Source organism: Rhinopithecus roxellana, chromosome 3, assembly GCF_007565055.1.
Source record: "Rhinopithecus roxellana isolate Shanxi Qingling chromosome 3, ASM756505v1, whole genome shotgun sequence".
Taxonomy (NCBI): domain Eukaryota; kingdom Metazoa; phylum Chordata; class Mammalia; order Primates; family Cercopithecidae; genus Rhinopithecus; species Rhinopithecus roxellana.
In genome coordinates, this window is record NC_044551.1 from 34,810,887 (window position 1) to 34,834,099 (window position 23,213).

A 23,213-nucleotide genomic window follows, 5' to 3' on the forward strand; every position below is an offset into this window, starting at 1 on the left:
TTATTCTGTGGCAACGTGATTTGGGGCAAATCATTTGATCTTTCTGAACCTCAGTTTCTGCATCTATAACACTGGACTATCACTGCCTACTCTATCGAATTTATAGAAAGTTTGAAAGGATCGAATGACATTGTGTTTACAGAAAGAAATCTAGTGTGGTAAAGTGCTGTGAGTGTAGGAAAGAGTGGACATCACCATTCTACTGCAGTGGTGACAACACATGGAAAAGAATGCATGATGAGTACTTATTAGTGCACTTTTCTTACTCACATAATCACGTCTATTACGCAGACCTCATCCCTTTTCAGTATGTCCACACCAGCCCTCTAACACAAAGAAGGACATTGGAAAGGCTCCCTAATGAGTAGGAGATTGAAACAGCAGAGATAGGACAGTACTTCCAAGCATCATGGAACCCGGAAGTCAATTTATCTGACCACTTTGATGCTGCAGATGAGGAGAACAAATGGCGGTGAGGCGGAGGGCTCTCGCAAAGTTAGAGACAATGGCAGGTCTAGGTCTGGAATGGAGCTCTGAGAATTATTCCACAGAAGGAAAGGGGCATTTATTTGTCTAGGAAGGAGAAGGGGTCTGGGGCCAGCACATCTGGAACATCCAGGAAATGAGCTCTGTGAGGATAAGCAGAAATAGAAAACTGGAGACAAGGGACAGAAGGAAATCTTGAAAGAGCTGAGATGTCCAATGAGGGATTTGACTTCAGTTTTTCTGCAAAGGCTAAGATGCAGCTCTCTTCTTGATAGAATCAAAACCTTGAATAAAATCTATATTATATTTGTCAACGCTTTAGGGTTATTACTTTATTTTTGTGAGGAGGCAGATTGAGAATGGGAAGTTAATGAAGTACTAATGAATGAATGGATGACCTCAGGATGGGCACAGGGTGAGCAGAGTTTGCCCGTTTTTGATCCATTCCTATAAAAAAAAGCGGTTGTATAACTTGGGGACACACATGCTTGGACTTCTTCTCTGTGGACCTGGGCAGTATCATCAACCTGGTCCCTGAGGAGTTAAGGATACCTTCCTGTGTTACTTTGAACTTATGAACAGCTGTGAGGCATACAGGAGCATATACTAAAGGACTATAGCAGTATAGAAAGTATGCTTCAGCAATCAGAGAACACAAAGTACAATTAAGTTATCTTGCTTTCCAGGGCTTCACAGAACATAAAGTGAAATTTACCAAGAGCCACAACCATTTGGGTATCTAAAGCTCAGTAATTGGTAGTTTTAGCCAAAACCCCACAGAGCAACTGCTGACTCAGTGGTGCAGACTGCTTGTCCTTTGTTGATTTCACCTGGGGCTGCCAAATTCCCTGGATATGACTGGAATCCTTAAAAATGACTCTAGAGAAAAATGCAAATGGAGCTGGAGACAGTTCAGGAGGTCACATGTTGAACTCACTGTTCTCTGGGATGGAAAAAACCACTATTCCTAATGTGAAACTAATCTTGAGTTAACCCCCCTCTGTGTAGTCTATGTGTGGAGTCCCTCCTTAATTAATCTCCTAAACAGGGAGGAGAACTGGAGTCCCATCAGGATGCATCAACAGTCTCCATGAATCTGGGAGGTGCAAAGGCCTGGTGGCCTTCAAGCCTAATTTCTCTCCCCAACTCTCTTAATGCTAGGACCCTTCCCCATTCCCTCTCCCTGATGATGCTGTCCAAAGCATCTCCACTGCTTTCCTCCATGTAGGTAGGAGGGTTCCCCATTCAGACCCACTACTGAGATACTAAATCAGCAGCCTGCCTTATGGTCAAATAGGCATTTGTGATCTAATTTGAGAACTTAACTGTCATGTGAAATATTGTTTCCTGTGAAAAGACTTCCTGGACATCTAACATTAGAATTTCTAATGAGTTTTTGAGACATCCTTTAGGTAAGCAAAATTCTTTATTCCTCAGGATTGCCTTCACAGACCTCACTACTGAGAAGACAGGAGTGATTTGTTTTCCAATAAGTACAGCACCCAGCACAACAGGCATTAGAAGGTATTGTCTGCTGGAATGGCTGGGTGCTTTTCCACTGTGTGCATTAATGTAATGTAAAAGGAGTGCATTGGAGGAAAACTTTTAAAGGTGTATGTGTTGCGCGTGTGTGTATTGTGTGTTTAGAATGATGTTTTAAACATATCTATTATCTTCTCCAGAATTCATCGTAGGGAGACAGAAAACAAACACCAAATACCATTGGAGGGATAGAGTCAAGAATAGTGACACAGGAGGAGGGAGAAGGAGGAAGGAACAAGGGAAGAGAGGAAGAAGAAAAGAGACGAGAGGAGAGAAGAGGAAGGAGAGAGATAAAGGGGTGAAAGGAGAGAGGGGAAGAGGAAGGAAAAGGGAGAGAACCACTGAAAGGGAGAGGAAAAAGGGTGTCAGAAGAGTAGGGAGAGGAAGAGGTGGGGGGAAAAATAGACTGACTCACTCTTTTGCTGAGTAATAGTCATTTGGGCAGTTCCAGCTTTATCAAAACAAAATCTCTCAAGTAAACCAAATCTCTCACTACAAATAAATGGGAAATGATCAACAGGCTAAATAAGTTCCTTTCGAATGTGAAAATCTGGGAGCTGGAGGTTGGATTTATTACCCTCCTGGAGCCAATTTTCACACAAGCTGCTTAAATCATTGCTTACTGAAGCTGTTTATTTAATTATTTAGCATTGTGACTGTGGACCAGATGTTATATAAGCAAGGCGGAAGATCCAGTCACACGCTGAAACAACATGTTTATGGATTATGGGCTCTGCTGGGCAGCAGTTCCTTCAATCCCTGAGTTTCTTGATTGGCGGATGGTCCAAGTTACCCACTGGCTGTGAATCTCTAGACATCCATATGCAGCAGTCCAGGGGCAGAGTGGGAGTGAGGCTGTCTCACCAGGAGTGAAGACACAAAGGTACCTGGGCACAAAGGTACCTGTTTCCCCATGGCTTTATTAGTGGGTTCCAGATATTTTATTCACAATAACAGTAAAGTTTCAAGGCATTTGGGTAACTGGCTTCTCAAAATGTCCATCTGTATACTTAACTCTTATCCCTGAAGCCAAACAAATGGCATTTTCTGTCTGTAAGTATAACAATGCCATTCACACATACATTCCTTTTCCCTTCCACTGTGGGGGTGCATAATGCCTCCCTGTTCACTGCTTACAGAGTGGGCATTGATTGTGCTGCTCAACATGTTACCAAATCATGAGGTCCATGTTTATCATTGTAATCATGATTGTGAATAACCAGTCCTTGTTTAGATTTCAGGAATTTATAGCTTAAAACCCAGTGGGTGTTTTCCACAGCTGTTAGGCGCAGATCTGCTTTATTAAAAGGAATTACACACAAACATATTCAGTAAAGATACATCCACATCTTGCAATTGAGTTAGGTTCAAAGTCAGCACGTACAGCAAAGATGGCATGGGTTCAAACTATAGTTAAAAATCCCTTTCACAGCCCATAAAGTATGGTCCCTGGCTTTGTAGATACTGCGTTCTTCTCTCAACCAATCCAACATAGCCTGTTTTTCCTCCAGCACTGGAGCAAGAAGCTTTTCCTTGGTTGAGCACCAGATGAGTAGCTAGCTTATATTTAGGGGCCATGTTCTATGAAAATCTGCTTAGAAAAAAATTTCTTTTTCTTACCCCACTAAGTAGGTAGAAGAAGTTTTTTTTCTTACCCCACTAAGTAGGTATCATTAGATTTCATAAGTTTGACTTGTGTACAGATGGAATTCTACCCTCTAGTAGAATCATGGAACACATGCTACATTCTCTTTCTCAACACAGTGTGTTAGCACACTTTATTTTCAAGTTCATATGGTGTTTCCTTTGACCATTAATTCTGTTTTCTGAGTGCCTGGCACGGGCCAGGCACTGCTAAGTTCTCCCTTTTCTTACCTGTTATAAGCTGAGTTAGCACTTTAGTCTGGTCATTGAGAATGTTCACTGTAACATTTCGGGCAGACTTGAAGTACAGGGCATTACCCTACAATAAGAAAATAAGAGAAACACATGAAAATGATATATTTCTAAACAAAAAGAACTGTCATTACAACTCTCCAAGGGGCTGAAATGGCTTTAGCCAAGTTCCAATCAATGTGTCTTTACTCAAAAACTCCAAATGTTTAATGATCCCTATGTACATGATAACTAACTAGCAACTATCTAAAACAGATTTCCTCCAAAGAAATACACACATACACACACACACACACACACACTCACACAATATAGATTCCCCCAGAACACACACACACATTATCGTGTTTGAATCAGAGACAATTAAGACACAAAGCCTATCAGATCTTACTGAAAATATTAGTTAGTCTTGGTACAAAGAATGATCAGAAATGAATGATAAACTCCTAATGCTGTCCTTTCTCCAAAGGAGCCACGCAGAGTCCTTACGGAAGAGCAGGAAGGTTCTGTAAAATACCCAGGATCTGCCCCTTGGGCATACCCACAAACTATAAAAATCCTTTGTGGAGATGTTTGCAATGCATGCATAAAAAAACCCAGGAGATGTGAGGTCCCCAGGTATGCCTCTGCCTGCCTTTTCTTCCTTTTCTTGTCTCCAGATTCCTTTTCCTCCAGGACGTTTGTGCCTGTATCTACTCTGCCCTTTATCTAAAGGGCTCCCCAACTCTTTCACACAGTGGTACACATTTCTGGGCATGACTCAGAATAGGATCTGGCACACTTTTTTTTGTTGTTGTTTTTTTGAGACGGAGTCTTGCTCAGTCGCCCAGGCTGGAGTGCGGTGGAGAGATCTGGGCTCACTGCAAGCTCCGCCTCCTGGGTTCACGCCATTCTCCTGCCTCAGCCTCCCCAGTAGCTGGGACTACAGGTGCCCGCCACTGCGCCCAGCTAGTTTTTTTTTGGTATGTTTAGTAGAGACGGGGTTTCACCATGTTAGCCAGGATGGTCTCGATTTCCTGACCTCGTGATCCGCCCCTCTTGGCCTCCCAAAGTGTTGGGATTACAGGCGTGAGCCACCGTGCCCGGCTGCACACGTTTTGTTGAAAGTCCTGACACTGAATATTTTAGGTTTCATGGGATGTATGTCCCTGTTGTAACTACTCAACTCTGCTGTTTCAGTGTAAAACTTGTCTTAGGCCATACATAAACAAAGAGGGTATGACTGTATTTCATTAAATATTTTTCATGGAAAATGACATCTAAATTTCATAAAATTTCAATTTTATATTTAAAATTTAATATAAACTGAATATGCCATGAGATATTATTCTTTTTGTGTTTTGTCTCTCCCTCCCATCACTTAAAAACATGAAAAACATTCCTAGATCACTGGTGATACAAGAAGAGGCAGAGGGTTGAATGTAGCTCAAAGGCCATTGTGTGCCAACCCTTGGTTTAGAAGTTGTCATTTTCTTAGGGTAAAGCAAAGCCAGAAATTAAAGGGTGACTCTCTGACAAAGAACAATGGTAAAGGAATCTGGCAGCCATTCCTACCTTTCTGAACCTTTGTCACCATATGGTATATACCTGCCTGAAAATTCAATAATAACTCAATGCTTTGAGCCCCAAATACGTAAAAATCATTGTCCCACAAGTTGTGAGCAAGCAGAAGGTAGGCAAAGCTCAGTCTTTACCTTCTAAGTCTTATATTCTAATGGACACTAGGAGATGGTCACAAATATGCTAGGCAGAGAATAACAAGAGTGATTACAGAGCTACAAGATGTTTGGGGACTTCCCTGAAGGGTGAGATTACTCTCAGCTTGGGGCTGTGGACTGGGAAGCAAAGAAGAGTTCCTGAAGAAATGAATACTTGGGCTAAGCCTTGAAAAGAATAGATACAATTTTATCTATTGAAATGAAAAAAGAAGGTCACAAAGGTAATAAAATTGTGGGGCTGTTTAATGTCTTTTTCCTTCTAAAACTGGTGGGGATGCAGACTGGATTGGCCAGTCCAGTCCAGCCACCTGCACACGGCAGAATGGCAGCCAATACCCATCCCCGGGTGGCTTTCAAAAGTGGAGGAAAGGGGAGACAATGTGATATCACTTCAATCAAGATTCATGCTCTCCTGGTATGAAAGGTGCAGATTTTGATATTTGTATTTGATAGCAACCATATCATCACAGCCTGTTTTGATGTGATGTGGCTGCCAGAAGTTACTTACCTTAATAATCCTAGAGTGTAGTATATTTTCCTTGCTCTCTGAAGAGCTAACAATCTGATCTGGGAATTCAGATAAACAGTGAAAACCACGAGATAGCACACAACAACTCCCACATTCAGGAAAGGCTTTGAACTCTCAGTGTGGCTGGAATCCTGAGGGAAAACTAACCAGAGGAAAGCTCAGCTGGTTTTCACCTTTCCTCCTAACAAAAGGGCAGGCTGATCACAGCAGCACTGTTTCTATCTAACATTAACTTAGGTAACAATTTAGACTGACCTTGTAAAGTAAATGTGCAGAGTGTGAGCTTTGGAGTCAAACAATTTAGGCTTTATGACAACTCTACTTCTATGGTAACTGCGTGGCCTTGGGTAAATCATTTCTCTTTTAGTTTCTGCATCTGTGAAATGAAGTTAAAGGTTACATAATGATGTTGTAAAAAAGACCCCTCAAAATCAAGAAAAATATGTGTAAAGTACCTGCAATGACTCTAGAAATACTTTAAAACTATAAACAAACAAACAAAAGCTACATTAGGTGAGCTCCTTAGAGAAATGGCTGACACCAGTTCTGGGGCAAGAAATCCTCAACATGAGGCTGCAACATCTTTTAATGCCAGAAAGGAAGTGTTTAAAAAACAAATAAACCAAAAACCTTACAATCAGGGGTATGTCAAAGCGACACAGAAGACAATCGAAAGAACTCTCAACAGCTAAAGTTGAAAGCATTTGAGGAACAAAACAAATAATGCAGTATTGCATTATAACCCAGAGCATAAAATAAATATCCATGAGTGTATACAGATATAAATGAACAGATAAATGAGGATGAATAGTCAAATCTACCCAGATAGAGGAATTCCAAAAATCCTACGTAGATGAAATCCTCACTCCTTAATGGTGATTTGTGCCTAGTATCTTCATTTCTAAGAGCACCACATAGAAAGGGAAGAGTAATTTTACAGTTGAGGTATCTGACCAACACTACCTCAGCCAGCTGATCAAAATCAACATCAAGACTGGTATATTATGTTGATAGCACACACCCTTCATATGCTAAAAAGACAATGGCACTTTGCCTCTGTGGTCTTCCTCCTCAACATCCATAATCCCCATCTAAACATGAGGAAATAGCAAATATCAATTGATGGCCATTTTACAAAATACCTTACCAGTACTCTTCAAAACTGTTGAGGTCATCAAAACCAAAGAAAATCTGAGACACTATCACAGCCAAGAGCATAGGGAGACATGAGAGCTATACATAACGTGGACAGAAACCTTGGACAGAAAAAGGATATTACTTAAAATTAAAAAAAAAAAAAAAAAAAAAAAACCAAGGTAATCGAAATAGAGGGTGGACTTTCATAATAATGTATCATTATTGGTTCATTAATTATGACAAAATTTACCTACCAATGTTAGATATTAATAGGAAAGCCTGAGTTTGGGATGTATAGAAACACCCTGTACTCACTTCACAGTTTTATGGTACATATAAAACTATCATAAAATACAAAGTTTTTTTACATATAATTGAAAGCTGTATTAGGCTGCAAAATTCTAAGATCTTGAGTTTCAGGAAGAGACCTTGGAAAGGACCCCATCTTTGGGTAGGCAGGGAGTTTGATACACTGTGGACAAATGATTTCACTTTTGATCACATTAGAAAATTCTCCCTTATACTGAGACAAAATATATTTCCATGAGATTTTGCCTTTGGAAATACTAAAGGAATAGTCCATGGGTCCTCTCACAGCAAGTTCTTCACCCAGGGCTCTCTCTGCACAACCATTCTTCTGGAAGGCTCGCAATACTGGATAGTCAGAATGTAGTGACTTCCCCACAGTCATTGTCAAAAGGCATTGGTTGCAGTGATCTGTGTTTACTAAAATAACACCAACTTTGAATATCCCCTGGAAAAAAACTGACTTCTACAAAGTAAGATTTGTCATTAAAATCATGTTCAAAGGAAAGTTTGTAAGTCTCTCTTCAGCAAGCATCAAATATCTCTACTATTAACATTATTATTTTCGATAGGATGCTTTAAGTTGTCTCTGAATGGATCCTTTTAAAAGCATAACAAGTTACTGAACAGTACTATAGTACAGTTATTTCTATTTTCTTGGAGTCTCTTTTTATAAATATGCTTGGGTAGATTTCTATTGTTTTGAAAGTTTTTTTCCAGTCATGAATAATGAAGCTATACTGTGAAGCTCCTTCTCAAAATAAGCTGGGAAACAGTCCAATTTTCCCATTGTAGCATTCCTATTCAGCTACTCTCTGCATTGTGCCCAAATTTGGGAGCATTTTGGTCTCTCTCAATACTTCACTAAGTTTAGCTGTTTTGTCTCAATGATTCCTTTGAGGAGTCATGTTCATCTGTCACCACTGCAAGGGGACTGCCAGCTTTTCTAGTGCCCCACATATTCCTGGCACCCATTAGGCTTTCAATAAATATTTGCTGAATAACTGAATGCTCAGATCAAATTAAGAGTCAACAGAGAGTGAGAGTTGTCAACAAAAGAAATAATCAAATAAAGGTTGACAGTAACTGTCAGTTTTCAAAAGGCAAGCCATTAAGCATGAATGATGTGATAATCTAAACATAGAAAACTTAGTGTGATGGGAGGAGGCCATATAGATATACAGCCAGCAAATATTTGTTCACTTCCTAATGCAGTGCAAGGAATGGTAGAAGATACAAATTAGACTTGAGATGTTGAGTCTCTAGGTGACAGAAAGAAGCAGCAGCACACATTATTACTCAAATTCTTGCAGACATAAAGGTCAAAAGATGCCTGGAATGTACGCTGGTCATGTAGCACTCATCTGGCATGTGGCAGTGAATGTGCCCCAACTGCCCCTTATTAATCCACTGTATTAATATTTTCAAGTATCTTCTAAGCATAAAGTACTGTCCTAAGGGCTGAGCAGGTACCCCTGGTCTGCTGGAGTTTACAAACTGCCAAGGGACATAGACACTGAACTGCGTTCTGTAAGTGATCATATAATTGCAATCTCAATGTGTGCAGTGAACACAAAGTAGAAGGTGAAATGAGATCACACACAGTGAGACCTCCTCTAACTCGGGTGGTCAGGAAAGGCCTTGTTAAGGGAAAGACATTTTAGCAAAGATCACAGGGATGAGTGAGAACTGATTACCTGAACCAGAAAACAAAGAACTTTTCAGACAGAGACACAGGCAAGTGTATTTGGCCCTCTGCGAAAAAGAGCTTGGTATACTTAAGGGACAGAGAGAAAGACTATGTGCTTGGAGTCTGATGCCCAAGGGAGAGAGAACAATTTAACATTGCTCATGCTGTTCTTTGATGAACAGAAATGTTTACTTTTGATGTAAGAAAAACATTTGTTTCTCCTAATGGATTGTGTCTTGGGATTTTTCACAAAGAAATCCTTTCCTTTCCTAGTTCATTCTATATATTTTCTTCTATCAACATTTGAGTTTTACTTTTCATATTAAGTCTTTATTCTCTCTGGAGTCTACTTCAGCATGTAGTTACATAGGAATTCACATGGAAGGCAGTTTCCTCAACACTATCTACCGAACAATCACTTTGGCACATATTAATTCCCAAATATATCTGAGTCTGACTCAGACTTGTAGGCTGTCTTATTATCTATCTATTCTTATACCAACCTCATATTATCTTTGTTTCTGTGGCTTTGTGGTATGTCCAGATATCTGGCAAGTCTATCTACCCATTTTGATTTTATACTCCATTTTAAGGGTTTTGAACTTTCTTCAGACATGAGAAGTCACTGAAGAGTTTTAAGCAGGAGAAGGTGTGAGCTAAACATGATCACTCTGGTTACCTTGTGGGGTGTGCTGGAAAGAGGAGTACATGATATGAGAGGCCAGGTAGATTATTGTAGTCACCCAGCTAAGAAACAATAGCCACCTGAACTGAAGTGGAGGTAGTAGAAGAAAAGTTACATTTTTAGAACTGGCAGGGGTTGGTAACTGACGGTGCTCGGGAATGAGAAAGGAGGCAGAGTGAGGGATAACCCTTATGTTGCTTGGCAATTGGAGAGGCAACAGCCATTTACTGAGCTACAGAACAGGAGGTGAGGGAGTGAATATTTGAAGGGAGAGTTTGGTAGGCGGGAGGTTTGGGGTTTGAAGGTTCAGCTTTGGAAATGTTAAGTGTGAAATGCCTAGGAGTCTGATGTATTAGGGTGCACAGTTGGCATTTCCTTCAATCCTACATCATGTCTTTTAAGTTCCTCTGTGCCTTCCACAGTATACTAAAAGCTCCTTTATAAAAGTGTTCACAATTACACTATCTCAGCTGTCAACTCTCAGAAAATTTTGTGCATTTCCATGTTGACTCTTTCTGGCAGCTTAAAATTTGCTTTTTGCTCTCTCTAGACATCATCAGTGGGGCTCCTCTAAGAGGACAGACATATTAAAACATAATTGTTAACTTAAAGGTAATATCTCAAGGCAAATCTCTCATAGTTTCAAGGTTACAAAGAATTCAAAGAAACTTCTCAGGAAGTGAAAAATCAGTGGTTCTCCTACTGTGTGTATGTGTGTGTGCACATGTGTGCATGCATGCACCTGTGTGCATCTGTGTGTGTCCAAAGGATAGTGGGGAGATGGGCTTGAATTACATACATATATCTAGGAATAAGGAAATCAGAAGGAGACATAAAATAAAGTTTTAATTCTAATTTGCTGGTCAAGCTTCCTGAAATGCAGCAAACTGCATAGGAGAAAAAATTACTGATACATTTTCTTCTTTAGGGGTAAGGTCAGATAAGAAGATTAACTGGGATGTCTTGGCTAAGAATGACTTCCTCAACATCCAACCCAAGAGCCCAAAGTAACGGAGTATAACCTGGACTCAGTTCTGTGGGAGTGCAGCTATCACAGAGGTTGCTTTTGGGTATGTAAAGAGGCAGATGTTTTATCCTTACATGGCTGTGATCAGGAATGCTAGAGCTCAATTTGTTGCCCTTTTATGCAACCATCACAGTACCAGGAACTATAACAGGAGTATAAAAGGTAGTCTAGATCTTTGTTCTGCATTTAGAAAGACAAAATTAACACTCATATAACAATCCCAAACCCCTATGAGATCAGAGACAGGCTGGGAAGGTGGCACTTGACAATGAACAATGCACTCTTCTGTTTCTCAGATGACAATTTCATCTTCACAACATACAAAACAACATCTCTTCTAACTGCCTGAGCCTTCTTGCTAGCATTTCCCAGGGTTCTATAAAAAACTTTCCCATAATATGTAAGTAGCCATTCTTAAAATATAAGCTAAAAAATTTGAGCCCCCAGGTCTGTTCCAAGATGGCTGAATAGGAACAGCTCCAGTCTGTAGCTCCCAGCATAACAGATGGAGAAGAGGGTGATTTCTGCATTTCCAACTGAGGTACCTGGTTCATCTCACTGGGACTGGTTGGACAGTGAGTGCAGCCCACAGAGGGTGAGGTGAAGCAGGGTGGGGCATTGCCTCATCTGGGAAGTGCAAGAGGTTGGGGGATTTCCCCTTCCTAGCCAAGGGAAGCCATTTCAGACGGTACCTGGAAAAATAGGAGATTCCCACCCAAATACTACACTTTTCCAATGGTCTTAGCAAATGGCACAGCTGGAGATTATATCCCACGTCTAGCTCAGCAGGTCCCACACCCATGGAGCCTTGCTCACTGCTAGCACAGCAGTCTGAGATCAACCTGCGAGGCAGCAGCCTGGCAGAGGGAGGGGTGTCCACCATTGCTGAGGCTTGAGTAGGTAAATAAAGTGGCTGGGGAACCTTGAACTGGGCAGAGCCCAGTGCAGCTCAGCCAGGTCTGCTGCCTCTGTAGACTCCACCTCCGGGGACAGGGCACAGCTGAAAAAAAGGCAGCAGAAACTTCTGCAGACTTAAACATCCCTGTCTGATAGCTCTGAAGACAGCAGCGGTTCTCCCAGTACAGTGTTTGAGCTCACAGAACAGAAAGACTGCCTCCTCTAGTGGGTCCCTGACCCCTGTGTAGCCTAACTGGGAGACACCTCCTAGTAGGGGCCAACTGACACCTCATACAGGCAGGTGCCCCTCTGGGGTGAAGCTTCCAGAGGAAGGATCAGGCAGCAATATTTGCTGTTCTGCAACATTTGCTATTCTGCAGCCTCTGCTGGTGACACTCAGGCAAACAGGGTCTGGAGTGGACCTCCAGCAAACTCCAAAAGACCTGCAGCTGAGGGATCTGATTGTTAGAAGGAAAACTAACAAACAGAAAGGAATAGTATCAACATCAACAAAAAGGACATCCACACCAAAACCCCATCTGTAGGTCACCAACATCAAAGACCAAAGGTAGATAAAACCACAAAGATGGGGAGAAACCAGAGCAGAAAAGCTGAAAATTCTAAAAACCAGAGCGACTCTTCTCCTCCAAAGGATCACAGCTCCTCACCAGCAATGGAACAAAGCTGGATGGAGAATGACTTTGATGAGCTGACAGAAGTAGGCTTCAGAAGGTCAGTAATAACAAACTTCTCTGAGCTAAAGGAGGATGTTCGAACCTATCACAAAGAAGCTAAAAACCTTGAAAAAAGATTAGATGAATGGTTAACTAGAATAAACAGTGTAGAGAAGAGCTTAAATGACCTGATGGAGCTGAAAACTATGGCATGAGAACTACGTGACACATGCACAAGTTTTAATAGCTGATTCAAGCAAGTAGAAGAAAGGGTATCAGTGATTGAAGATCAAAGTAACGAAATAAAGTGAGAAGAGAAGTTTAGAGAAACAAGAGTAAAAAGAAACGAACAAAGCCTCCAAGAAATATGGGACTATGAGAAAACACCAAATCTACATTTCATTGGTGTAACCAAAAGTGACAGAGAGAATGGAACCAAGTTGAAAAACACTCTTCAGAATATTATCCAAGAGAACTTCCCCAACCTAGCACAGCAGGCCAACATTCAAATTGAGGAAATACAGAGAACACCACAAAGATACTCCTTAAGAAGAGCAATCCCAGGACACATAATTGTCAGATTCACAAAAGTTGAAATGAAGGAAAAAATGTTAAGGGCGCCAGAAAGGTTACCTACAAAGGGAAGCTCAACAGACAAACAGCAGATCTCTTGGTAGAAACTCTACAAGCCAGAAGACAGTGGGGCCAATATTCAATACTCTTAAAGAAGGGAATTTTCAACCCAGAATTTCTTATCCAGCCAAACTAAGCTTCATAAGTTAAGGAGAAATAAAATCCTTTACAGACAAGCAAATGCTGAGAGATTTTGTCACCACTAGGTCTGCCTTATGAGAGCTCCTGAAGGAAGCACTAAATACGGAAAGAAACAACCCATACTAGCCACTGCAAAAACATGCCAAATTGTAAAGGCCATCAATGCTGGGAAGAAACTGCATCAACTAAAGGGCAAAATAACCAGCTAACATCATAATCACAGGATCAAATTCTCACATACCAATATTAACCTAAAATGTAAATGGGCTAAATGCCCCAATTAAAAGACACAGACTGGAAAACTGGATAAAGAGTCAAGACCCATCCGTGTGCTATACTCAGGAGACACATCTCACATGCAGAGACACACATAGGCTCAAAATAAAGGGATGGAGGAAGATCTACCAAGCAAATGGAAAGCAAAAAATAGTAGGGGTTGCAATTCTAGTCTCTGATAAAACAGATTGTAAACCAACAAAGATCAATCAAAAGAGACAAAGAAGGCCATTACATAATGGTAAAGGGATCAATTCAACAAGAAGAGCTAACTATCCTAAATATATACGCACCCAATGCAGGAACACCCAGATTCACAAAGCAAGTCCTTAGAGACCTACAAGGAGACTTAGACTCCCACACAATAATAATGGGAGACTTTAACACCCCGCTGTCAGTATTAGACAGATTAACAAGACAGAAGGTTAACAAGGATATCCAGGACTTGAACTCAGCTCTGCAACAAGAAGACCTAATAGACACCTACAGAACTCAACACCCCAAATCAACAGAATATACATTCTTCTCAGCACAACATCACACTTACTCCAAAATTGACCACATAATTGGAAGTAAAGCACTCCTCGGCAAATGTAAAAGAACAGAAATCACAACAAACTGTTTCTCAGACCACAGTGCAATCAAATTAGGACTCAGGATTAAGAAACTCACTCAAAACCGCACACCTACGTGGAAACTGAACAACCTGCTCTGGAATGACTACACGGTAAATAACAAAATGAAGGCAGAAATAAAGATGTTCTTTGAAACCAATGAGAACAAAGACACAACATACCAGAATCTCTGGGACACATTTAAAGCAGTATGTAGAGGGAAATTTATAGCACTAAACGCTCACAAGAGAAAGCAGGAAAGATCTAAAATTGACACCCTAACATCACAATTAAAAGAACTAGAGAAGCAAGAGCGAATAAATTCAAAACCTAGCAGAAGGCAAGAAATAACTAAGATCAGAGCAGAACTGAAGGAGATAGAGGCATAAAAATCCCTTCAAAAAATAAGTGAATCTAGGAGTTGGTTTTTTGAAAAGATCAACAAAATTGATAGACCACTAGCAACACTAATAAAGAAGAAAAGAGAGAAGAATCAAACAGATGCAATAAGAAATGATAAAGGGGATATCACCACGGACCCCACAGAAATACAAATGATCATCAGAGAATATTATAAACAGCTCTACACAAATAAACTAGAAAAGCTAGAAGAAACAGATAATTTCCTGGACACTTACACTCTCCCAAGACTAAACCAGGAAGAAGTTGAATCCCTGAATAGACCAATAGCCAATAGGCTCTGAAATTGAGGTAAGAATTAATAGCCTACCAACAAAAAAAGTCCAAGACCAGATGGATTCACAGTTGAATTCTTCCAGAGGTGCAAAGAGGAGCTGGTACCATTTCTTCTGAAACTATTCCAATCAATAGAAAAAGAGGGAATCCTCCCTAACTCATTTTATGAGGCCTGCATCATCCTCATACCAAAGCCTGGCAGAGACACAACAAAAAAAGAGAATTTTAGACCAGTATCACTGATGAACATCGATGTGAAAATCCTCAATAAAATAATGGCAAACCAAATCTCGCAGCACATCAAAAAGCTTATCCACCATGATCAAGTCAGCTTCATCTCTGGGATGTAAGGCTAGTTCAACACATGCAAATCAACAAACGTAATCCATCACATAAACAGAACCAACAACAAAAACCACACGATTATCTCCATAGATGCAGAATAGGCCTTCAACAACATTCAACAGCCTTCATGCTAAAAACTCTCAATAAACTAGGTATTGATGGGACGTATCTCAAAATAGTAAGAGGTATTCATGACAAACCTACAGCCAATATCATACTGAATGGGCAAAAACTGAAAGTATTCCCTTTGAAAATTGGCAGAAAACAGGGATGCCCTCTCTCACCACTCCTATTCAACATAGTGTTGCAAGTTCTGGCCAGGGCAATCAGGCAAGAGAAAGAAATAAAGGGTGTTCAATTAGGAAAAGAGGAAGTCAAATTGTCCCTCTTTGCAGATGACATGATTGTATATTTAGAAAGTCCCATCATCTCTACCCAAAATCTCCTTAAGCTGATAAGCAACTTCAGCAAAGTCTCAGGATACAAAATCAATGTGCAAAAATAACAAACATTCCTATACACCAATAATAGACAAACAGAGAGCCAATTCATGAGTGAACTCCCATTCACAATTGCTACAAAGGGAATAAAATACCTAGAAATCGAATTTACAAGGGATGTGACGGACCTCTTTTCCAGGAGAACTACAAACCACTGCTCAGCGAAATAAAAGAGGACACAAACAAATGGAAGAACATTCTATGCTCATGGATAGGAAGGATCAATATGGTAAAAATGGCCATACTGCCCAAGGTAATTTATAGATTCAATGCCATTCCCATCAAACTACCAATGACTTTCTTCACAGACTTGGAAAACACTAATTTAAAGTTCATATGGAACCAAAAAGAGCCTGCATTGCCAAGGCAATCCTAAGCAAAAAACAAAAAACACAAAGCTGGAGGCATCATGCTACCTGGCTTCAAACTATACTACAAGGCTACAGTAACCAAAACAGCATGGTACTGGTACCAAAACAGATATATAGACCAAAGGAACAGAACAGAGGCCTCAGAAATCACACCACACATCTACACCTATCTGATCTTTGACAAACCTGAGAGAAACAAGAAATGGGGAAAGGATTCCCTATTTAATAAATGGTGCTGGGAAAACTGGCTAGCCATATGTAGAAAGCTGAAATTGGATCCCTTCCTTACACCTTATACAAAAATTAATTCAAGATGAATTAAAGACTTAAATGTCAGACCTAAAACCATTAAAACCCTACAAGAAAACCTAGGTAATACCATTCAGGACATAGGCATGGGCAAGGACTTCATGTCTAAAGCACCAAAAGCAATGGCAACAAAAGCCAAAATTGACAAATGGGATCTAATTAAACTAAAGAGCTTCTGCACAGCAAAAGAAACTACCATCAGAGTGAACAGGCAACCTACAGAATGGGAGAAAATTTTTGCAATCTACCCATCTAACAAAGGGTTAATATCCAGAATCTACAAAGAACTTAAACAAATTTACAAGAAAAAAAAAAAAACCCTTCAAAAAGTGGGCAAAGGATATGAACAGACACTTCTAAAAAGAAGACATTCATACAGCCAACAGACACATGAAAGAATGCTCAACATCACCGGTCATCAGAGAAATGCAAATCAAAACCACAACGACATACCATCTCACACCAGTTAGAATGGTGATCACTAAAAAGTTGGGAAACAACAGATGCTGGAGAGGCTGTAGAGAAATAGGAATGTTTTTACACTGTTGGCGGGAATGTAAACTAGTTCAACCATTGTGGAAGACAATGTGGCGATTCCTCAAGGATCTAGAACTAGAAATACCATTTGACCCAGCAATCTCATTACTGGGTATATACCGAAAGTATTATAAATCATTCTACTATAAAGACACATGCACACCTTTGTTTATTGTGGCACTATTCACAATAGCAAAGACTTGGAACCAACCCAAATATCCATCAATGATAGACTGGATTAAGAAAATGTGGCACATGGCCGGGCGCGGTGGCTCAAGCCTGTAATCCCAGCACTTTGGGAGGCCGAGGCGGGCGGATCACAAGGTCAGGAGATCGAGACCATCCTGGCTAACATGGTGAAACCCCGTCTCTACTAAAAAATATAAAAAACTAGCCGGGCGAGGTGGCGGGCGCCTGTAGTCCTAGCTACTCGGGAGGCTGAGGCAGGAGAATGGCGTGAACCCGGGAGGCGGAGCTTGCAGTGAGCTGAGATCTGGCCACTGCACTCCAGCCTGGGCGACAGAGTGAGACTCCGTCTCAAAAAAAAAAAAAAAAAAAAGAAAATGTGGCACATATACACCATGGAATACTATGCAGCCATAAAATAGAATGAGTTCATGTCCTTTGCAGGGACTTGGATGCAGCTGGAAACCATCATTCTGAGCAAACTATCACAAGGATAGAAAACCAAACAGTGCATGTTCTCACTCATAGGTGGGAACTGAACATTGAGAACACTTGGACACAGGGCAGGGAACATCACACCCTGGGGCCTGTTGTGGGGTAGGGTGGCAGGGGGAGCAATAGCATTAGGAGAAATACCTAATGTAAATGATGGGTTAATGGGTGCAGCAAACCAACATGGCACACGTATACCTATGTAACAAACCTGCACATTGTGCACATGTACCCTAGAACTTAAAGTATTAAAAAAAAATTTGAGTCCCTAAATTTTTATGACTAAAATAGTTTAGGCAATTCAAGTACTCTCCCCTACCTTCTCGCTCCACAGTCCATGTTAGTATTTTATTTTCTCTGAGAAGTCCATGTCAATGTAATTTGTTTAGCTTTGTGTACCCAATTGCTCCAAAATTTATTTAATCATACTTTTTTTTTAAAGTACATGTTAACGGGACCCGTTTTAGGGAATGCTACTTTAATGGTTGCTTTATATATACAAGTATGGCTTAGCTATCTCTCATTCCGCTCTTTAAAACATGAAAGGGCTTCGTAGCTATCCTCATCTCTGGTGGACTCTCAGTAGAGCTTGTTGGATGGCTTAATGTCTACAATACTGGCGAGTAAGTATAATTGCCATTTTACAAATGGGGAGACTGAGGCTGGGTGTGGGGCACAACTTACCCAGACTTGCATGCTGGTAAGTTGCAAAGACAGGACTAGCACTCTAGTGTTGAGCACTTTCCGCTTGTTCTATTACAGGGTAATGTGTAGTCTAAGAAAAGTTTAAGAACTGTGACGAAGAAAAGACTTCAGCACTGGTTGGACAGTTAGGGAATTCTTCATAGATAGGGAGAGAGACTTGCCAGGGTTTCTGAGAAAGCCAGTAAGCAGAGAGACCCCTGCAGTTCAAGGAGGCAGCTCTGTCTCTTCCCCATAGGTCAATCACATTCCAACATTAAAGCATTAAAACTTGACTGATATCAAGAATAAGATGCGCTTTTCACATGGAAGGCTAATTTCATGGCACAGACAGCAATACAGACAAGACTGTTCCACCCCATTCTTTGTTGCAGAAACTCTGTGGGCCAAACTTCTCTGGCTTTTGGTCATATTTGCAAACAGGGCTCTTCCATGCAAGGTATGCTTGGATTTGCAGTGGCCAAGAGCTCCTGCAGATCTGAGAGCACAAGTCTGGGCTTTGTGGCTGGTCCCCCCACTTTCCTTGGTTCTCTTTGCATATTTTTCCTCCCTCCATCAGTAAGGGCCTGTTGCTTTGGATTTTGACCTTTCACAGAACGGTGCATGGCATTCTGGGGAGTCAGAACCCCTCTTTCAGGAAAAGTTTGCATAAAGTCAATGTGAGTCTTTCAGGGAGAAGTACAAGTTGAGATCGGAATTACTAACATGGAGAGAAAAACAACTGCATAGAGACTGGCTAATCATGGGAGGGGTACAACTTGATTTGCTGTAGAGGAAATATACCCAGTCTAATGCTGATTGATTTGAAGGAAGTATGACCTCTTAAAAAATCAGAATAACATAGGGAAAAAAACCCCAAAGCCCAGACTACTAACCCTGGGGTTACTCCAGCCCTTCTTTGTGGTGTGCTGTTGTGGTTAATTAGGGCTTTGGAGGTATCCTGACCTAACATCCTAGCTGTGCTATTTCTGAACTAGTAACCCTAGATTACACAGCCTTAGTTTCTTCAGCTGGAAAATGGGGACAACAACGTACAAGATGGAGGTAATAACAGTACCTCCCTTACAGAACTAAGTGGATTAAATTGCATGGATAAGGAATTTAGCATCATGTTTGTACCTCTGAACGTATATTTTTAAATAGGGGGTTAATTTGGTGCTGATGGCTGCTAAGCTCTGTCAGCACCATCAAACTGACAGTGATGTTAGCACGTGGTCGGCATCTGCTTTATATGTAGTGATTAAGAGGATGACTTTAGGCAGGCAGGTTGGAACTAGAACCTGACCATCCATCGGCTGTGCAGGTGCGTAGCTTAACTGCTGTATCTCCATTTCCCCACCTATTAAAGTATGAGGGAAAGAATAGCACCGCCTCATAGGTGTCTGTAAGAAGATGACATATGCTAAACAGACAGCATAGTGCCGAGTAAAGGGTGAGGACACAATATGTGTTAACAGTATTTAATATTAAAGAACAGGACGGGGATGGGTGCAGTGGCTCATGTCTGTAAACCCAATGCTTTGGGAGGCCAAGGAGGGAAGATCACTTGAGGTGAGGAGTTTGAGACCAGCCAGGGCAACATAGTGAGAACCTGTCTCTACAAAAAAGAAAAAATTAGCAGGGCATGGTGACATGTGCTTATAGTCCTAGCTACTGGGGAGGCAGAGTTGAGAGGAACACTTGAGTCCAGGAGTTTGAGGTTACAGTGAGCTATGATCTGGCCACTGCACTCCAGACTGGGTGATACAGTGAGACCCCATCTCTAAAAGAATTAACAAAAAATAAAAAATAAGAAGAGAGCCCTGCACAGAATGTGTATCTAGCTGACATGATATGATTAGGGATGATTAGGGACGCATGAAAAGGCACCTTGACCAAAAAGGTGTCTGACGGTTCCAAAGTCAATGCTGTTCTTTTCCTATGAGCCTTCCAGTCTGAGAGGAGGGATGAATTTCACCAGCTGCCATACGGAAGAACTAGGCTTGGGGAGAATGGAGAAAGGCTAGGTAACTGCTGATTAAAGTTAGGACATGAAACACTAAGTCCGTGTGACTCTAAATCAGTTTCACCTGGGTAGGGCAGTCAAGCAAGGCAGGACAAAACGAGGGTATTCAAACAAAATATTTCATGACTGGAGGCAAAGCAGTTGCAACTTTGTGTCCACGTGATTATCAGATTTACAGAAAAGTTAAGCAGTAATCTTCAGGTCATGCAGAACCTGACCTGGATCCCAGGCTCATTATTCAAATCCAAGGCTGAGACCTTCATATTGTAAGCCTGCTAAGTCGTTAAAGCTCTTAAGAAGCATAGTCTCAAGCCTGTAATCCCAGCACTTTGGGAGGCCAAGACGGGCGGATCACGAGGTCAGGAGATCAAGACCATCCTGGCTAACATGGTGAAACCCTGTCTCTACTAAAAAAAATACAAAAAAACTAGCCGGGCGACCTGGCGGGCGCCTGTAGTCCCAGCTACTTGGGAGGCTGAGGCAGGAGAATGGCGTGAACCCAGGAGGCGGAGCTTGCAGTGAGCTGAGATCCGGCCACTGCACTCCAGCCTGGGCGACAGAGCGAGACTCCGTCTCAAAAAAAAAAAAAAAAAAAAAACAAACAAAAATACAAAAAACTAGCCGGGCGAGGTGGCAGGCGCCTGTAGTCCCAGCTACACGGGAGGCTGAGGTAGGAGAATGGCGTAAACCCGGGAGCCGGAGCTTGCAGTGAGCCGAGATCGCGCCACTGCACTCCAGCCTGGGCGACAGAGCGAGACTCCATCTCAAAAAAAAAAAAAAAAAAAAAAGTATAGTATGTGCTTTCAATTTTTTTATTGGAAAAAGAAATGAGCATGTATTGCTTTTATGATCATAAAAAGTCATGAATAAATATGTTCATAATCATAAATACCATTAATATAAAATACAAAAATATTCATAAAAACATGACCATTATTAAATAAGTATTGAAAAATACAGGTAATATGTACATTTCTTAATTATTTTTGTGTGTCCTAAATTTCTTTTGTGGCTGGCCAAAATTTCTCATTTTGTGGACAGGTCAAAAGAGAGACAAGAATGATTTTGTAGTTGTCACTAATCCTTTAAGGAAGCTCAATTCTCATAGGAAAAGCACATATAGTCTCCACTGTCCTCACTTACCTAGCTAATGTCTGCATTATATTAGTTTGGTTGGAAAGGGGTGATGTCAAAAGAGGAAATTTGTTGAGGCAACCTTTGATTGCTTTAATTGGTATTTGTCTATCTAACCCCACAAAGAGAATATCTCCTTTCACACTCTTAGAAAAGCAATGGCTATATGATCAGACACTTTGGCTTATGGGTGCTTCATTCAATTCGTCTACTTAAGAATTATGGCCAGAATTGATAAAAGACTTCAGGTTTCAGTAAAAATGGAGAGATCAGGTCATGTTTTGATTGACTCCTTTGCTCCAAGTCCACAGCAATGTTAGGCTAACAACAACAACAACAAATGGAAAACCAGTAAGTCAAAATGAGACTAAAAACTGGGTAATTCTTCACACTTACTGGAATAATTGTAACAGGAAAAAAAAAAAAACCCAGAAAATAACATATATCGGCAAGAATGTAGAGAAACTGGAACCCTCATACGCTGCTGGTGGGAATGTAAAAGGATGCCACTGCTATGAAAAACAGCTTGTCCATTCCTCAGTAAGTTAAGCATGGAATTGCCCCATTACCCAGCAACTCTACTCCTAAGTATACACCCAAAAGAATTGGAAACAGATGTTCAAACAAAAACTTGTACACAAATGCTCATAGTAGCACTATTCATAATAAAGGGTGGAAACAACACAAATGCCCAATAATAGATGAATGAATAAGCAAAATGTGATATATCCATACTGTGGAATATTATTCCCCTGTCAAAATGAGGTATGATACATGCTACAGCATGGATGAACCTTGCAAACATTATGCTAAGTAAAAGGAACCAGATACAAAGGCCACATACTATATGATCCTATTTATATGAAATATCCAGAGTAGGCAATTCCACAGGAAAGTAGATTAGCAGTTGCCAGGGGCTGGAGAAAGAAATAAAAGGGACTGCTGAATGGACATGGGGCTTCTGTCTGGGGTAATAAAAAACATCGTGGAACTAGATGATGGTGATGGTTACGCAACACTATCAATTCACTCGATGCCACTGAATTATACACTTTAGTTAACACAGTAAATTTTATGTCATGTGTATTTTACCACAGTAAAACATTTTGGGGGGATTACCATCTTTGTGGACCAGAAGCAGAAATACTAACTAGAATGTAGGCTGTAGCCACAGACTTGCTGGCATAAGGATCTAGAAGCAGGCCATGGAGACTGTGACTGTGTGTTTAGCTCAAGTGAATTAGAGAGGACCTTAAGAGTTCTCAAAGAGATGAGACATCAGTGAAGCTCACCGCTGCACGGTTTATATATTCAGGGGGAGGGAAAGGAAAGGTTGACAGGTTACTGGAGAGTTAAAGCAGACTGATCCCTATATCATATCTAAGAGAGAGAATATAAATACTTAATAAATATACATGTTAAAAATTAAAGTGGCCATAAAATAAACGAAATGCAATCTGTGGTCCTGAAGCCAGTAGAACAGAAAGAGAAGGAATAAAAAAGAAACTGCCAGAAAGAAAGACCAAAAGAAAAATGTTTAAAAAGGAGAAAAGAAGGGCCAGGCACAGTGGCTCACATCTGTAATCCCAGCACTTTTGGAGGCTGAGGCGGGCAGATCACTTGAGGTCAGGAGTTAAAGACCAGTCTGGTCAACATGGTGAAACCCCGTCTCTACTAAACATACA

At 40.9% G+C, this 23,213-nt stretch overlaps 1 protein-coding gene across 3 annotated transcripts in view; it reads right to left on the reverse strand.

Annotated features, from left to right (window-relative positions):
- The window catches only part of SGCD (sarcoglycan delta), a 1,039,631-nt gene that overhangs the window by 159,664 nt on the left and 856,754 nt on the right, over positions 1–23,213 (reverse strand). For all 3 annotated transcript variants that reach the window (XM_030927838.1, XM_030927837.1, XM_030927836.1), the window contains one exon: positions 3,904–3,991. In XM_030927838.1, the coding sequence (XP_030783698.1) occupies positions 3,904–3,991 (88 nt within the window). The remainder of the gene's footprint in view (positions 1–3,903; positions 3,992–23,213) is intronic.